General features: G+C 43.0%; 1 protein-coding gene and 1 long non-coding RNA gene across 4 annotated transcripts in view; one reads left to right on the plus strand and one right to left on the minus strand.

The window, feature by feature from the left end:
* Positions 1-9,000: 9,000 nt before the first annotated feature.
* Positions 9,001-15,745, minus strand: part of RMND1 (required for meiotic nuclear division 1 homolog) — a 44,542-nt gene continuing 37,797 nt past the window's right edge. For 2 of the 3 annotated variants that reach the window (XM_045500032.1, XM_045500034.1), the window contains 2 exons: positions 9,684-9,800; positions 9,001-9,216 (listed from right to left, as the gene is read on the minus strand). In XM_045500032.1, the coding sequence (XP_045355988.1) occupies positions 9,175-9,216; positions 9,684-9,800 (159 nt within the window). In that variant the 3' untranslated portion in view covers positions 9,001-9,174. Of the gene's footprint in view, positions 9,217-9,683; positions 9,801-11,598; positions 13,954-15,745 lie in introns of those variants that run through there. The other variant, XM_045500033.1, reaches the window with a different exon arrangement.
* LOC123609177 overlaps positions 9,796-15,745 on the plus strand; it is a 29,353-nt gene continuing 23,403 nt past the window's right edge. Inside the window, exon 1 of the long non-coding RNA XR_006717651.1 lies at positions 9,796-11,302. This is a non-coding gene — a long non-coding RNA (uncharacterized LOC123609177). The remainder of the gene's footprint in view (positions 11,303-15,745) is intronic.

The raw sequence follows: 15,745 nt of genomic DNA on the forward strand, positions 1-15,745 counted from the left end.
ATATCTGCTTTCTATAACTTGCTGAAGTAGAAACATTTAGGTGAATACATAGGCAGAGGTTGGGGAAAAAATAGTCCTTGCAAAGAAGGACTAATAGTGTATCTCAGGATTGGGTTAAGAGAGCTGTCAGTCTGGTTGTGAGAGAGCCACAAATGCCCTGAGTAGTAAGAAAAATAGAAGTTAAATCATATGTTGAGTGCTTATGTACTGACTTATTTTGGTATTTTCAAAATAAGTTTGGGAAATTAGGAGTTCAAAAATAGTTTCACACATTTTACCTCAAAGAAAATCACAGTGTAAGCAGATAATCTAAGTGGATTCATCAAAAGTGAGTTATGCATAAATATTCTGCAGTCATGTGCTGCTGAAAGTTTTGATGTGTGTTATGCTGAAATACAGTCAGAAGAATATGCACTTGCTTGTGTTCTGAAGAGGATAATTTCAGTGAGACTCTGACAGTGGTCAGAAAGCAATTTAATAGTGCTGTACTTAACTTTTTTTTTTTTTGGCCAAAATTTGTGAGTGCTCAAGTGGAAGATGGAATTTCCTTTAACACTGATAATAAAAGTAATAGAGGAAATAATAGATGTGGGTAGATCCCAAAGCAGCTTTTTCCCTATATAATTTCATGAAGGATGTCCTCCCAGGTAACCTTGAATTAGGAAAATGACATGCTTTTTACATGCTATTAAGCCTACCACGCCTTCTGTGTTTTACATTAAATTTAACATATAAGTCAGATAAGATGTATTTTGAAAGTGTCTTATATTTTGTTGGTTTGGTTATAAAGTTTATAGGAAATGCTTATTTTATAGTTGGTTGTTATTGAGACCATTTTCCCTCAAGGATTCCTGATACTTTAGGGAACTTTTTGTTTTGCTATTAGTGTTGGATTTTGTGTTTTCTTTTTTCTTTTCTTTTCTTTTCTTTTTTTCTTTTCTTTTCTTTCTTTTTTCTTTTCTTTTTTCTTTTCTCTTCTCCTCTTCTCTTCTCTTTTTTATCTTCTCTCCTTTTCTCTTCTCTTCTTTTTTCTCTTCTCTCCTTTTCTTTTCTTTTCTTTTCTTTTCTTTTCTCTTTTCTTTCATTTTATAGAGTGTGCAAGTGGAGGAAGGGCAGAGAGAGGAGGACAGAGGCTCTGAAGGCGGGGGGGGGGGGGGGGGGGGGCTCTGTGCTGACAGCAGTGAGCCAGATGTGGGGCTCAAACTCATGAACTGAACTGAACTGGGAGATCGTGACCTGAACTGAAGTCAGATGCTTAACTGACAGCCACTCAGGTGCCCGGCTTTTGGGTTTCAGACCTTTTTGATTACAATCTGAAGATGGTGCACACATACATGTAAAATTTAAACAGCCATCAGGCAATAGTACTTGGTATTTCGAGCTATGTAATCCATTCTACCTTTTTTTTAAGAAGTGATTGTGGTGGTTTAAATTGATTTCATCAGTCACCAATGAATCTAAGCCCACTTTTTGAAAAAAACTGGTAGAATAGTTTTCTTGCCGTTACAAATTACCCCAAGATTCATGGCTTAAAGCGGTAAATATTTGCTTATCTCTTACGGTTTCTGTGGATCAGGAATCTGAACTAGGTTAGCCTGGTGGTTTTGGGTCAGGGTCTTTCATGAGGTTACAGTCAAGATGTTGACTGGGCTAAAGGATTTGCTTCCAAGGTGGCTCACCCTCTGGCAGGTTAATGCTGGCAGTTGGTGGGTCTCAGTTCTCCGAAAGACTGCTTGAGTGTCCCCACGACATGGTGGTAGTTTGTTTCCCTCAGAGCCAGGGATCCTAGCTAGAGCAAGGAGGAAGCTACACCACTGCCACATGCTGTTGGTTAAAAGAAAGTTAAGTCCAGCCTACAGCCAAGGGCGGAGGAATTAAGCTCTGTGTCTTGAAGGGAGGGGTATCAAAGAATTTATGATATATTTTAATAACTACCACAGTTCTGTATTTTTCCTGTTGATGGGTGAATTAGGACTGAACCAGAAGGCTTGTTGAAGTCAATCTGTAAGTAATTATCGTAGTTAATTAAGTCAGTTTTTTCTCTGAGGGCATCTAGTCTCAAGCCCTCCATCTTAAATTTGAGAAGGGAGGCTCAGAGAAGTTAAGTAATTAACCAGCCCAAGGCAGTTCAGTCTAGGAAAACTAAACTGATTTTTCTCTGATTTTTGTCATGAATAATCTGTGTGCTGATTGAGAAAACTGGCTGGTGATTTTTAAAAATCTAAAGAAGTTACAGTGTAGAACTGTTGTGTTCTAGTCTCCTAGTTTGCGATCTTCTAGATAATAGTGATACTTTCAACCAGTTTGGCCTGCAGATAATGCCCGATGCTTTATGAATTTGTAGACTCCTCATACCAGCACCCCTTCCCCATTGATTTTTAGAGGAGACAAAATGTACTTATCCAATGAATTCAAACTTTTATTTACTGTTAGCTCCAGATGCTGCCTATATACAGATCTTGAGATTGACTATTCCAAATAGCACATTTCTAGGACCTAAAAGAGGTTATAAAAAAAGAAAATCAGGGTTTGAGTGTGAAAGAAAGCTCTACCATTTTCTGCTGTGAAATTGTCATGGACACTTTGGATCTAGAAAGATTTATTCTAAGACTGGTCTTGGCTTTGTGGTACAAGGAGCAGAGACCCTGACATTGGTAGTGTGAGTGAACTGGGGTAAATGTCTAAGGCTTTCCTGGATTTATTTCTTTTAAATCCAGTAGACTCAGGGCACCTGGGTGACTTAGTCGGTTAAGCATCTGACTCGGGGGTCAGGGCATGATCTCCTGGTTCGTGAGTTCAAGACCCGTGTTGGACTCTGTGCTGACCGCTTAGAGCCTGGAACCTGCTTCAGATTCTGTGTCTCCCTCTCTCACTGCCCTCCCCTCCTCATGCTCTGTCTTTCAAAAATAAACAAACATTGAAAAAAAAAAATTTTTTTTTTTTAAATTCAGTAGACTTTCCTGAGTAATAGATTGGGGGATACAGTAAATTATCTTACACCTTTGCTGTTGCCGGATTGATAATGGCTACTTTGTTCTTAAACTGCTTTCCAGTTTCTCTTACCATCAGGACTCCTGACAGTTGCTATTCTGCCCTAAAGCACATACTTACGTGATTGCTTTTCTTGTTGTCTATCTATATCTTGTATCTCCCATCCCTACTGTAAATTCTTTACAGGAACTTCCTTTTCTGTATATTGCTGGTGCTCAGATGCTTGCAGAATCTGTAGTTGAAGGACCCAAGAAGTCAGTTTTTTCCCCTAGAACTGAATGTAAGAAAACGTTTATTGTTGTAGAAAGCCTCTGAGTATAGGTGGGAGGTGCTGGTGGTGTATATGTCAATAACTATCTATGTTCTTAAGATGGTCACAGTCCAGTGGGGGAGGACAATCATATACTTACTATACAGTTTGTTCTACACTATACGTGTTCAAAGTGCAGTGGTGTAGTATAAATGAAGTTGGTATTTAAACTGAATCTTGGGGCACCTGGGTGGCTCAGTTGGTTCAGCGTCCAACTTTGTCTCAGGTCATGAACTCATGGTTTGTGAGTTTGAGCCCCGCATTGGGCTCTGTGCTGACAACTCAGAGCCTGGAGCCTGCGTTGGTTTTGTGTGTGTCTCTCTCTCTGCCCTTCTCCCGCTTGTGCTCAGTCTCTGTCTCTGAAAAATAAACGTTGAAAAAAAAAAAAAAAAAACCCAAAAAACTGAATCTTGAAGGGTAATATTTGAAAAATAGACTTAGTTTCATCACGTTTGGTGGTTGTGCATTTCTTAGCTTTACTTCTTCATTATACGTTTACCCTGAATTGTTTTATTGTTTTGAGTTGCCATCATGTTCTGAAAAGTTGCTTTTTTCTGTGGTGTGCATGTTCTTTTCACATTATTTTTCTAGAAGTGTGCTGTCCCATTAAGTAGCTATAAGCTGCATGTGGCAATGTAAGTTAATGTCACACTAGCCACATGTGGGTAGAGGCTACCATATTGGCCAGCACAGATACAGAACATTTCTGTTGTTGCAGAAAGTTCTGTTGGGCCATGCTGCTCTAGAATCATGTTTTGCTCATCTGCACATTCTCATGTTGTCTGTAATGTGTTGAGTTAGGAATAGAATGAGGAGACTTAATAATAGCGTTCTGGCATTATTGGAAGAGACAGAGTGGTTGGTATTTATGAACAGAGGGGAGAGAATGTAGGCTACTCTGTGGTGAAGTCAAGTCAAGTGTAGGTTGGTATCGTGCTCTGTACGTTAAGCTGTTTGGCTTTGGGCATGTTCCTTTATTTCTGAGCCTCAGTTTTTTGTTTTACTCAAATAGGGAGAATAATCATTATCTCCTAGGTTTGTGTAAGTGTAAGAAGGTGTGTGTAGGGGAGCTCAGCACAATACCTCAGTCTATGATAAGATCATTACCATATTTTTGAAATAATCACTGATTAAAGCAGTTTGCAAAAATGTTTTTCTTTTGGTGCACAGTTCTGTGGACTTAACACAGATGAATATTTGTGTAACCACTACCACAGTCAGGATACAGAGCAGTTCTGCCACTTTCAGACAACTCTGTCGTGCTGTCCTTTTATGTACTTGGTCTTCCTCCCACCCTTATCCTCCTCGGCCGCCACGGGTTGGTTCTTCATCAGTTTTGTCCCTTTTAGCATGCATGTTACATAAATGGAGTCCTATAATATGTAGCCTTTTGAGACTGGCTTCTCAGCCAAGTTGGGTGACGTTGAACAGGTGTCACGTTTAGTGTAATTTAGAAGTATTTCCTAAAAAACAAATGTGAATCTGAATTTTTGCTTATAGAGTTGCATTTGACTTGGGATTTTTACGCTTGAAGGTGAAATCAGTGATGAAATTTATAGGGAAAAACGACTTCCCCTGATAACAACTGTGTGTCTGTGTACGATACTGGCTTGTTTTTCTTTATGAAAATGATTGATCCTTGGTAGGAGAGATTCCTGTTTTCAGTAGTTTATCCATATTAAAGCTCTTCAGAGTGGCAACAGAGTCCTCATTTCAGAAAGTTGTCTGTCTAAACATTAATGTCTAGAATGTGGCCTGAAGATAGGATAACCAGCTGGCTGCTTTGCCCGGGCCTTTCCCAGCCTAGCACTGAAAGTCTGGCTGCTGCAGGAAACCCCTCAGTGCCGGGAAATCCAGGATCTGAAAGGGCCCCATAAAATTTGGGGATTCCAGTTCGTGAACCACAGGACAAAGTATTCAAACTAATCTTCCCTGCCATCAGAGCGCTTAGAGTCAAAATCTCTAAGGTAACCAGAACCCAGACCACATGAGGCTTTTAAGATTAAGATCAGTATTCTGAATTTAAAGATTAGCACCCTGGTGGCTTAGATTTGACTGGACTTACATCATTTTTTGGTAGTTTGTTGCCCTCTGTAAGTCTTCATGTGATGAGTTCAAGAAGCAGAGTCCGTATTTTTATGTTAGCAAGATTCAGTTGTGGTAAGCAAGTTTCCAAGACTCGTGTGGAAGCCAAGTTAAAGTCAAGTTTGTACTTAACATAATCTCTTGTTTTGGGTTTTTCAGTTCAAATAGCGATGTGTAAATCTCACATACATTTTAGCTTCTATGTTTCATGTTGTGCAGAATGAGTGAAAAAATGTGGCCTTTAAAGATTTTAACAAAATCCTGCTTTGTTAAACGTCTGAGGAAAGGGAATTTGGACTAGTGACCTTAAATCTTCCTTACAGAAATGGCAATTCAGGACCAATGGCCAGAATTGAAAGTTAATAGAATAGCATCGGAAGCACTTGGAAAACCTTCCTGTGCTCATCTTCCACCATCTCACAGCAGGGGCCACACGCGGTTTGTAAAGCGGGGCTCAGAGGAGCGCGAGGGGAGGGGATGGGGCTGGGGAAGGTGAGAACTGAATCACCCGAAGAGACACGTTAGTACGTTAAACGCAGCAAGAGGTGCTAGTGAATTACTGACCATCTGTATCTGTAAACTGAGGATGAGCCGATAAGAAGTCTCTTAAGTTAGTGGTTCTCCGAGTTTAGTGAGCATGGGAACCTCTTGGAGAGTTGTGAAAAACATTTTAGTTGCAGCCTCAGAAATTCTGACTGCAAAACACAGGACACCCAGGTGTTCGCTGATGCAGTTGGTCTGAGCATCAGGCTTTGGAAAAAACTGCTGTAAGTGGTAGAAAGACCAGGGAATACTTACATTAGGGGAGTATGGTTAAGTTTTCTCAAAAAACTCTCTCTTCTGCAAGCAACAATAGATTGATTTTACATGTAAGAACATCTCTACTTCTGACTGCTGTGGTTGTCTGAGGAGGCACCCAGAATGCTTATGGGCAGCTGCCTGGTGCGTGGGAATTGTGTAGAGTTTCCAAGCCTTTTGGGGCTCGCGCTGAACAGCCGACTCATTCGGAACAGTGGAAATACTACTTTGTATTTATTGAACTTGAACCACTTCATCCATTTAGGTGCAGGGTTTACTGACCTCTGTCTTTAAGTCTCTCATGATGTTAGCTGGATTCAGAGGGAGTCCTAGTGATTTGCTTCAACCTCCATTTAATCTCAGAATCATACTGGGATTTTTGCTCAGATGGATTGTAGGAACAGTAAACTCTAGGCTTCACATGCGTTAATTCCATTAATACTCCTAGCAACTCTATGAGGTAGTGGTACTATTAAACCCATTTTACAGATGGAAAAAAACAGACCCAGAGAGACTCAGTGATTGGCCCAAGGTGATCCAGCTAGCAGGTGGCGGTGAAGAATTCGAATGCAGGTTGGTCTTAACCACTGTCCTCTCATGAGTGACAGAAAGTTGATCCCATTTTGAAGAGTGCTTCCAGGACTACTGGTGAGTGTAGTTAACTTGAGGCTCTCTTTAGTCTTCTGGTAGGATTTCTTGGTCATTTTGTTTTTACAGAAATTGTGATCGTGAAACACTTCCTTGCTTCTGTTACACCTAAGATAATTTTAAAAACTTCTCTATAACTTTTAAAAGTTGAAGCTTTTAGCATGAATTTAAGTATTTGAAAAATGTAGTTTCTGATGAATCAAATGTTGATGTTTAAAAATCTGTTATATCTGCCTTTAATGTATCTAGTGGAATGTACTACCATAATGAGTTGGTGGCTACCATGACACCTTTAAACAGAAGTAAGCAATTCAGACTTAACACTGTTCCTTTTTCTTATGGAAAATGTTACATTTTTCCCACAAAATGTTTACCTAATAAATTTTTACGCTTGAAGGTCTTATTGATTATCCTTTTGATCTTTGCAGCATACTTGTATATAAGCTGAAATGTTAGAATTTGTCTGGACCACGAGACACCAGATGTTTGTTTTTGTTGTTAAAATTGTTACAGTTAACACAAAGGTGACCGAAACAGTAGAGTACATACTGATAATTGAAGTAAAACTTTATTGGAAATGCCCTTCTTAATAGGTGGGGGATTATATGATCCCTATTAAATTAGGAAGCTTTGTTGGCCAATATTTCAAATTGTCTTGTTGTTGGTTTCCCGGAGGGTTTTAAAATGTATTTATAGGTTTTTAAATACAGTAGATGGAACTGAGATTCAAGATGGGTGAGAAATGTCTTCTGTACAGTGTGAGAAGGGAAGCTGGGAAAGAATGGGCTTGGTACATTGACTGCAGGCGTACACACAGGCACGGCCGTTTTCTGTGAGTGCTGACATGGAACTTAGGTCTAGAAAGCTGTTCTTGAACTATCGATGTCCATGTGTTCCTTGGGAAGCCTTGGGAAACGTACCTACCAGATTGCTGCTCAAGAACTCTTGCAGTGAACTGAAAATAAGGATGTTTACCTTTGCACTGTTAGAGCAAAGAAGTACATAAAAACCTGGAGGAAGGGTATAAATATGTCTTCTCTTGGTGAAACACTGTAGCAGTTAAGTTGCAAAATAAGTGTCTCGATTTAGAACAGTAACACTGTTCAGAGATATAAACTGAACAGCAGGTAAGAACTGTGCAGTTCCACTCCTGTGCCGGTGGATTTTTTCCATAAATACGGTATAGTATGTAAATGCATTTTTTCAGCCTTTCCTCTAGCTTGCTTTATTGTAAGATTACAGTACATAATACATGTAAGAAAAAATGTGTTAACTGACTTACTGGTAAGGCTTTTGGTCAACAGGCCAAAAATAGTTTTTGGGGAGTCAAAAGTTATACACGGATTTTCAGCTATGTGGGGGACTGGTGCCCCTAACCCCCCATTTTTTCAAGGGTCAAGTATATAATGTATGAAGAAAACCCAGAACATTTAAATTCATTGTGGTGGGAAGCATAGTGGGGCAAGTGGGGGTTATGCATAAAAATGAAGATAAAAAGGGCTTATTTAAAAAGTTGTGTTTCAGGGCTCTTGGGTGGCTCAGTCGGTTAAGGGTCCGACTTTGGCTCAGGTCATGACCTCATGGTTCAGTTTGTGAGTTCAAGCCCCACGTCGGGTTCTCTGCTGTCAGCACAGAGCCCACTTCAGACGCTCTGTCCCTCTTCTTCTGCCCCTACCCTGCTTGCACTCTCTCAAAAATAAACATTAAAAAAAATGTTTACCAGTTCAAGATGGTAAGCACATAAATGTCAAGTTCTTTGTGGCATTTTTTCATTTCCCCAAAATATGTGTGAAAGGAAAAGTGTTTGTGGGAAGAATATTCTGACTAGGTAGGTAGTGAAAGGATGGACAGTACTGATTAATGAAAAGGAGAAATGTCAATGAGCAGTTATCCTGAAATTATGTCATCCAAAGTAGGTAAAGAAAATTCCACTTCTGTCATCACAAACCTGTGTTTTATGTATTTACTCCCAACACTCCAGAGTTCCTGTATGGGAACTTAGGGCTAGGATTGGGATTTCCTGGAGAAAGATGATGGGTAGTGTCCAAAATCTAAGCCTTTTGGCTTTAATAATTCTTAGGTACTAAGATTTCTTAGGTACTAAGCTTTCCACAGTTCTTTAAAAATACCTTCCTTTCAGCTTCTCAGTTAAAGACCCCAACGCCAGATTTGTCATTAATTTTTATTCAAGCAGCAATACATTTAGGAGCTAAAAAAGATCACTGCAACTTTTTGATTAAAAAAATTAAATACCTACTAAATAAGAGATTCCCCCAACAGTGAGCATTTATTTTTGATTGCAGAACTTTAATATCCCTTGCACTGATGCTTTTCTTTGGCCATCACTTGATCAGGAAAAATACTCGTCCCAATTCAAACATTACCTTAGGGTGACAAAATGAGATTTATTAATTTCATAGCAAATCATTTGTACAAACTAAATGACTTTCCAAGATTGTGATTAATGAAAAATGCTCCTGTAGTCTTTCCCATGTGGCAAGCTGCAGATCTGAGGCAAAGGGCCTATCAATTTGCAGCTAGAACATTCTCTAAATGCTGTCTTTAAAAATGGAACTTCTCCAAAAATCACACTTGGTGCATTTGCAATATTGCCATAGCCACTTGAAACTTGCCTCACTTCCAAATAAACTCAGTAAGTAGGACAAAGCCATGTTCTTCTCCACTATCATTTTCTATGTCACATTATTACTTTTTTAGATTTTTAATTTTTATTTTTTTAAGTAATCTCTACACCCAAAATTAGGCCCAGACCCACGACCCTGAGATTCAGTTGAACGCTCCAGCAAGAGTCAGCCAGGCACCCTTATTTTCATTTTAAAAAGATCCTTACCTCGATGGTGATCAGAATGACGATCATCCACTCCAGGCGGAGTGCCCTCTTCTCAGTCAGGTGATTCCTCATTAGATCCGTCAGCTCCATGCAGTGTTGAAGTTTTTCATTCATGACCTGCATCAGAAAAATCTTAGGAAGTGTCCTGTATTTATATTTCAACAAGCCTAAGAAAAGTGTCACATCTCAAAATTCTAAAGGCTTGAAATAGGTATACTCTTGTTCCTTAGGCCTCTCCCCTCCCTGCCTCTTGTGACTCTAGAGACATTTTGTAAAGCACAGATTTGACTGCAGAAGTACTCTGCACACTGAAGCTCTTACAGCCCAAGATTTTGGTGGAAGATGTAAAAATAAAGTTGTGGAGTCCTAGCTTTTGGTAGCTGCCCTTGGGTTTTTAGCAGTTAAGAAAGGCAAACCCGAAACATGCTCTGTGGTCAGAACATGCTTTGTGGCCAAAACATGGCCTGAAGATGACAAACAACGATTACCTTCTACTAAAGCTGCCCATACTCCCAAACTTTACCACTTGACCTGCTGCATACTTGCCACTAGATGGCACTGCTTTCAGTGCTCAACTGCAGAGGTTCTGGTTTCCGATGCCCCGCCACAGGCTGGTTGGGGTGGGTTCAGAGTCTTTGAATTTAAGACTTGGATGTGACTCCTGGTAGTTATACCTCCTTAATCTCTGTATTTCACCTTCTTTTGGAAATTGGAAAATCTGGAAACCTTTAAAAACTAGTTTCCCTTTGATAACTTACGGGGTGGTGTGGATCTGGTCTGGAAATTTGAGGCCATCCTCACAGATGCATGTTTGGGGATTAATGGAAATGTGTCAGTGTGCCATACGTATAAGGATCCTGCACAGAGCATTACATCGCCTTAATCATGAGAGCACATGGGGGACCACACTCAAGCATATATTTACCATGTTTCCAGGCTGGACATTAGGTAGTTTCTCATCTGTATAAATGTTTAGGACAGTGCCTCCTTTCCTCTCCTTTCTTTCCTCCCTGTTCCTACTGGCTGTTCAATCTTGGTCTGTAAACTTGCTCATCCCCAGGCTTGCTTCTCTCTTTAAGACACTGGCCCCACCCTCGTCCATTTTCTTTCACCTTTGACTAAACTGGCATTTCCTTCCTCCACCTCCTCATCACTCAGTTTATTCTTCAGCCCTTAGAAGCTGCGTATTATAACCCCCCTGAAACCTCCACATGTCCTAATTGGTAAATGGCAACTTTTCTTGGTTATAAACCTGTTAAACATTTGACAACACCTTGAAATACACACTTCCTTTGACTTTTTCTTCCCTAAGAACTAAGTTTTCTACCTCTGACCATCATTTTTTTCTGGGGTTTCTCTACCTCCTCTTGTTTTTAGATAGCGTTTCCCTAAGTCCTGATCTTGTCCTCCTTGTCTTCTAGCTCTGCACTCTGCTTGCACGATCTCACCCATTTTGGTTTGTGTAGATGCTCCCTAAACTTTGGTCACTTGCATCCCACCATCACCCCCCCCCCTCGCCCCCACGTCCCCAATCACTATATGTGATGTGTGTGTTCCAGCTGCACTATTACGTGATTTCCAAAGGCTCTGCTTAATATGTCTATTTTTAAAAGTAAAGGGTCACTGCCATAAATGGACAACAGTTCGACGTGAAACTATGCTGCCAACAGGAGGCTGAGCCTGACACCTGGGGAAGTGGGAGAGTCGCATCCGTTAGACGGCCTATCAAGAACCGCGACAGCCAAACTAAGTGCTTCTCCCAAGAGAAATGTGACTTGCTTCGATGTTAATTCAGGGTCCTTGTATCACCTAAATTCATCTCTTGAACAAGTGTTATGTATCCCACATTTTGGGAAAGACTTAACTATTTTCTACTCCCAAATATAAATGTTTAATGCTGGTCTCTTGGTCTGAATTTCCTTTTTACGTAGGCTTCGTGCCCAATGAGGAGCCCAACTCAGGGCTTGAACGCGTGATCCTGAGATCAAGACCTGAGCAGAGATCAAGAGTCGGACACTTAACCGACTGAGCCGCCCAAGCACCCTTCTCTGACTGAATTTCTTTCTATAAAACATCTTCCAGGTCTCCTGCCCACACCTCAAATTTAATGTTTCTCAAACGAAAACTGACATCCTGTTCAAGTCTATCCCTTGCCTTGGGTTTCCTTTTTCCAATCAGGTCCTTATCTTCCCAGTCACCTGGGGTGGAGATGTTTGAGCTCTAATCCCCGCTCCCAACAGTTAGCCCCTCCGTGGACAGTCTCGAATCTACTCCCTACTTAGCATTCCTTAGTACTACAGAGGTAGGTCTTCATCAACTATTCATTATTCAAGAAGGGATCCATCGCCGTCGCCCCCACCCCTACACCCCCCCCCCCACCGCCGCCGCCGCATCAGTTTTCATTCTAAACGGCTGTTCAACAGCTTTGTAAGCATTTTACCGTTCATTGCCTTCTTCATAACATTATCCCAGATCATGTAGTCCAATCGCATTTTAGATGGTGGGGTCCTGAGCAATCTTCAGAAAGCCTTCCAGCCCGCTCTTTCCTCGGTGCCCCTACAGCACCCTGTCCCCTGGTGTCAGGCACTTCATTCTGCCTCACAATCCTCTGCTGTCCACGCGGCACCTTCCTCTCCTGCCCCCCACCTTGGGGGGTTCCTCTTGCACGAGTTTCAACCATGTGATACTGCCCATCATGATGTCAGCACCCACCTGGCACCTTCCCCAGGCCTCCTCCCCAAGGCCCCAGGGTGGAAGAGCTGGGGAGAAGACCCGGGCTTAGCCGACCATAATGCCCAGTTCTCTCACCGCACGGCTGGCCAAAGCCTGAACACCTGTCCCAATCCCTTGAAGTTGCCAGGCAGACCGAAATGTCAACTTGGACATTCCCTCTCCCCACACCTGTTTCCCCCCATTCCCCAGAGAAGGCCACGGAGAGGCAAGAAGGAGGCCAACCTGGCACAGAAGGTGCTCAGGAGAGAGAGTCCCGAGTGACCCGTTTGGGTCTGTGCGAGACATGCCTTGCTCCCACACTCCAGCCTGGTTTTTCTCGGCAGTACACGGTGATAAAGCAGCGCTGAAACTTTTCCTGTGGTTTGTGCAAGGGAGTCCCCACTAGCGCACGTTCCTACTTCATTTCGCTACAGCGTCATTCACGCACACACGAGGGAGAACACGGGGATGGTATACAGAGGTGGTAAATGTGAAGTGGGCTCTAAACAGGTAGGTGCTGGGAGGAGAGGGCGGGGAGCTACAGGAAGGGGACCTGGGGAAAGCATCTCACACAGGAAACCGCATGGACACACAGCACGCTGGATACTTGGAAATACTTGGAAGTGAGGTTAAAAAGGTAAGTTAGTGCCCAACTGTGAGAGATACTGTAGACCGTATGCCGTAGGCACAATAACGATCCCCCAAGGGCATTCACACCCTGATCCCTGGGACTTATGCACACGGCCTGGAGAAGGAGAGTTACGATTGCATATAGAATCAACGCTGCTGATCAGCTGACCTTAAGACAGAGAGATAAACCTAGATTATTGGGGGAGGTGGGGTTCAGCGTAGTCACGGTGGAAACGGCAAGAAGAGCTTCAAGTGATGCCACATGAGGCCCCAACTCGCCTCTGCTGTGTGGCAGGGGCTGCAGGCCAAGGGATGTGGGCAGCCTGTAGGAGCCGGAGAAGGCAAGGAAAGCCTTTTCCTGCCCAGCGCCTCCTGAAAGGAATGCAGTCCTGCCACACCTTGATTTTGCCTCAGTGACTCTCTCGTCACACTTCTGACCCACAGAGCTGTAATCCGATGCGTTTGCGGTAAGCCAGTTTGTGGCAACTCGTTACAGCACAAGAGAAACCTCCACCACGCGGTAACGTTGGGATTTTCTTCTGTAGGCGCTGCGGGTCCTTTGTTCCGTCTTCAAATGTCGTATTTACTATACTGTGCCGGGCAGAGGAGACATCTCTGCCTTCCAGCTAAAGGGTCCAGCGAAGAAGGTATCAGAACAGTCCGGGGAGTGTTACAGGTGGGGCCTAGAAGGGAGGCGTCAGCATTGTAACCCCCTCCCCCCCTCCCCCCCCCCCCAGTGTGGTCACCAGCCCAGGGCCTGTCATCTGGACTTTCAAGAAGTATCCGTCAATGAATGGATTCGTAGGAGAAAACGAAAGGACGGTGTGCCTGGACGTGGAGGGCGAATGAAGGAGAAAGAGGAAACCACCATGCATTTCAATTTTCTGCTTGACTGACAGAGAGATGAGGCTGGTGGTCCCGCCACGAGCTGAAACGGAGAACAGGGAGGTTCAGTGTGTTCTGGGAGAATGCCACGGGTTGCATTCTGCGATCTTAACCACTGGTTAGTTCTACAGACATTTACTGCGCATGTGCTCTGGGTGAGGCCTTGCCGAGAACTGGGACTGTAACGGGTAAGAGGATCATGCTGGTCTCTGACCCCAGGGAGCCTACACGCTGGCGTGCAGCGACACACAGAAGTGACTCTCGGAGGGATGCTAGGAGATCCGTGAGTGTGGAGGACGTGTGGGATTTAGCAGGCGATGAAGCAGCAGTGGTAACGGCGGGAAGGCAAACAGGAAACGGAGGTCAGATATACTTATTGGAAATCGTCAGGAAGAAATGGGCGCGGAAGTCACGGAAGGAACTCCACGACAGGACTCGGGGACGCCGACGGACCGGTGTGGTGAGGGGCCCACCGCAACCTGGCTTTCCTGGCGCGACTGCACTTGTGCAACGCCTCTCCGACTTTCCCACTGAACCCCTAATACCGGCTGAAAGGACTTCGCCTCCACCCTCGACTTTTCGGATGGCTTTCCGCACATCTCGTGCCTATCACTCTTATTTTTCTCAGGATTCTTTCCCCTGGGGAAAAACCCAACAACAAACTGGAAGAAGGAACAGCTTTTTCGTGACACCACCACTAACTCTCTTTGTCCTGTACGTCTTCTTGGAACACTGTAAACCTTGTTCAAGGGCAGCACCGGTTCTTTTTTTTTTTTTTTTTTTATATCACACACGGTGCCAGCATTGCGTTGAGCGCGCTAAGGAACGTTAAATTCTTTTATCTCCTTCTAAATAATCTTCACATAACTAGTCTTAACTGCCTTTGGCATGCTAAGAAAGTACCCTGAGAAATGTAGTTTGGGAACTTTCAGGAATGCTTGCTAACTCATGTGGAAGGTTTGACACCAAGAGATGGCTCAGAGTGGGGCTGGGAGATGATGAACAATTAGCTGTAATGACCCAATCAAGCCATGTAGATGACAATGGTAGTAATAGGGCACCTATGCTATTGGGGAGACTAATTTAATGGAATGAGAGGAGAGTTCCATAAAAACAGTCAGTTACCAAAGGAATTCTGATGAGCGTTTTAGTTGCTATGTAAGGAGTTTTCAGAAACAGAACATCCAAATCCATTATATACAATGGAATGTAGTTCAAACCCACGTGGCCACCATGCTTAGCAGGCATTTACCTACTAGAGGTCCCAATCCACCTACCTTGCTTGCCCTCTGGGCCCATGAGCCAAATCATCCCTCTGTCTCCGGTGTGCCTACCATATATTCAGATATTTGGGGAAAGTAGCTTCTATCCCCTTTGCTGCTGTGTTGTAAGGAAGGAGGGGGAATCCCACGGGTGTAGCTCCAATTTCATAGAAGTCCCTTTCCCCCTAATACATTGCTACTTCTACTTTTAGCTATCTTGCCCCAGTTCCTAACATAGAATCCAATAGAGATGTGGTAGCAATATGTAATTTATAAAGATAATTAAAGTCAATCTTGAATTTTAGCTCCTAAAGAAAAATTAAAGTGAATTTTCAGGGACTGTTGGTATTACAGATTGTTTGTATCCCCCTTAAATTCTTACGGTGAAGCCCTAACTCCTAAGGTGACGGTATCTGGAGATGGGGACTTTGGGAGGTGATCAGGGGGAGATGAGGTCATGAGGGTGGGGCCCCTATGATGGAATTAGTGTCCTTACAGGAAGAGGAAGAGACACTGGACAGCACTTTCTCCTTCTGCCATGTGAGGCCACACTGAGAAGGTGGCCACAAACCA

This window comes from Leopardus geoffroyi, chromosome B2 (genome assembly GCF_018350155.1).
Source record: "Leopardus geoffroyi isolate Oge1 chromosome B2, O.geoffroyi_Oge1_pat1.0, whole genome shotgun sequence".
In the NCBI taxonomy this organism is placed as follows: domain Eukaryota; kingdom Metazoa; phylum Chordata; class Mammalia; order Carnivora; family Felidae; genus Leopardus; species Leopardus geoffroyi.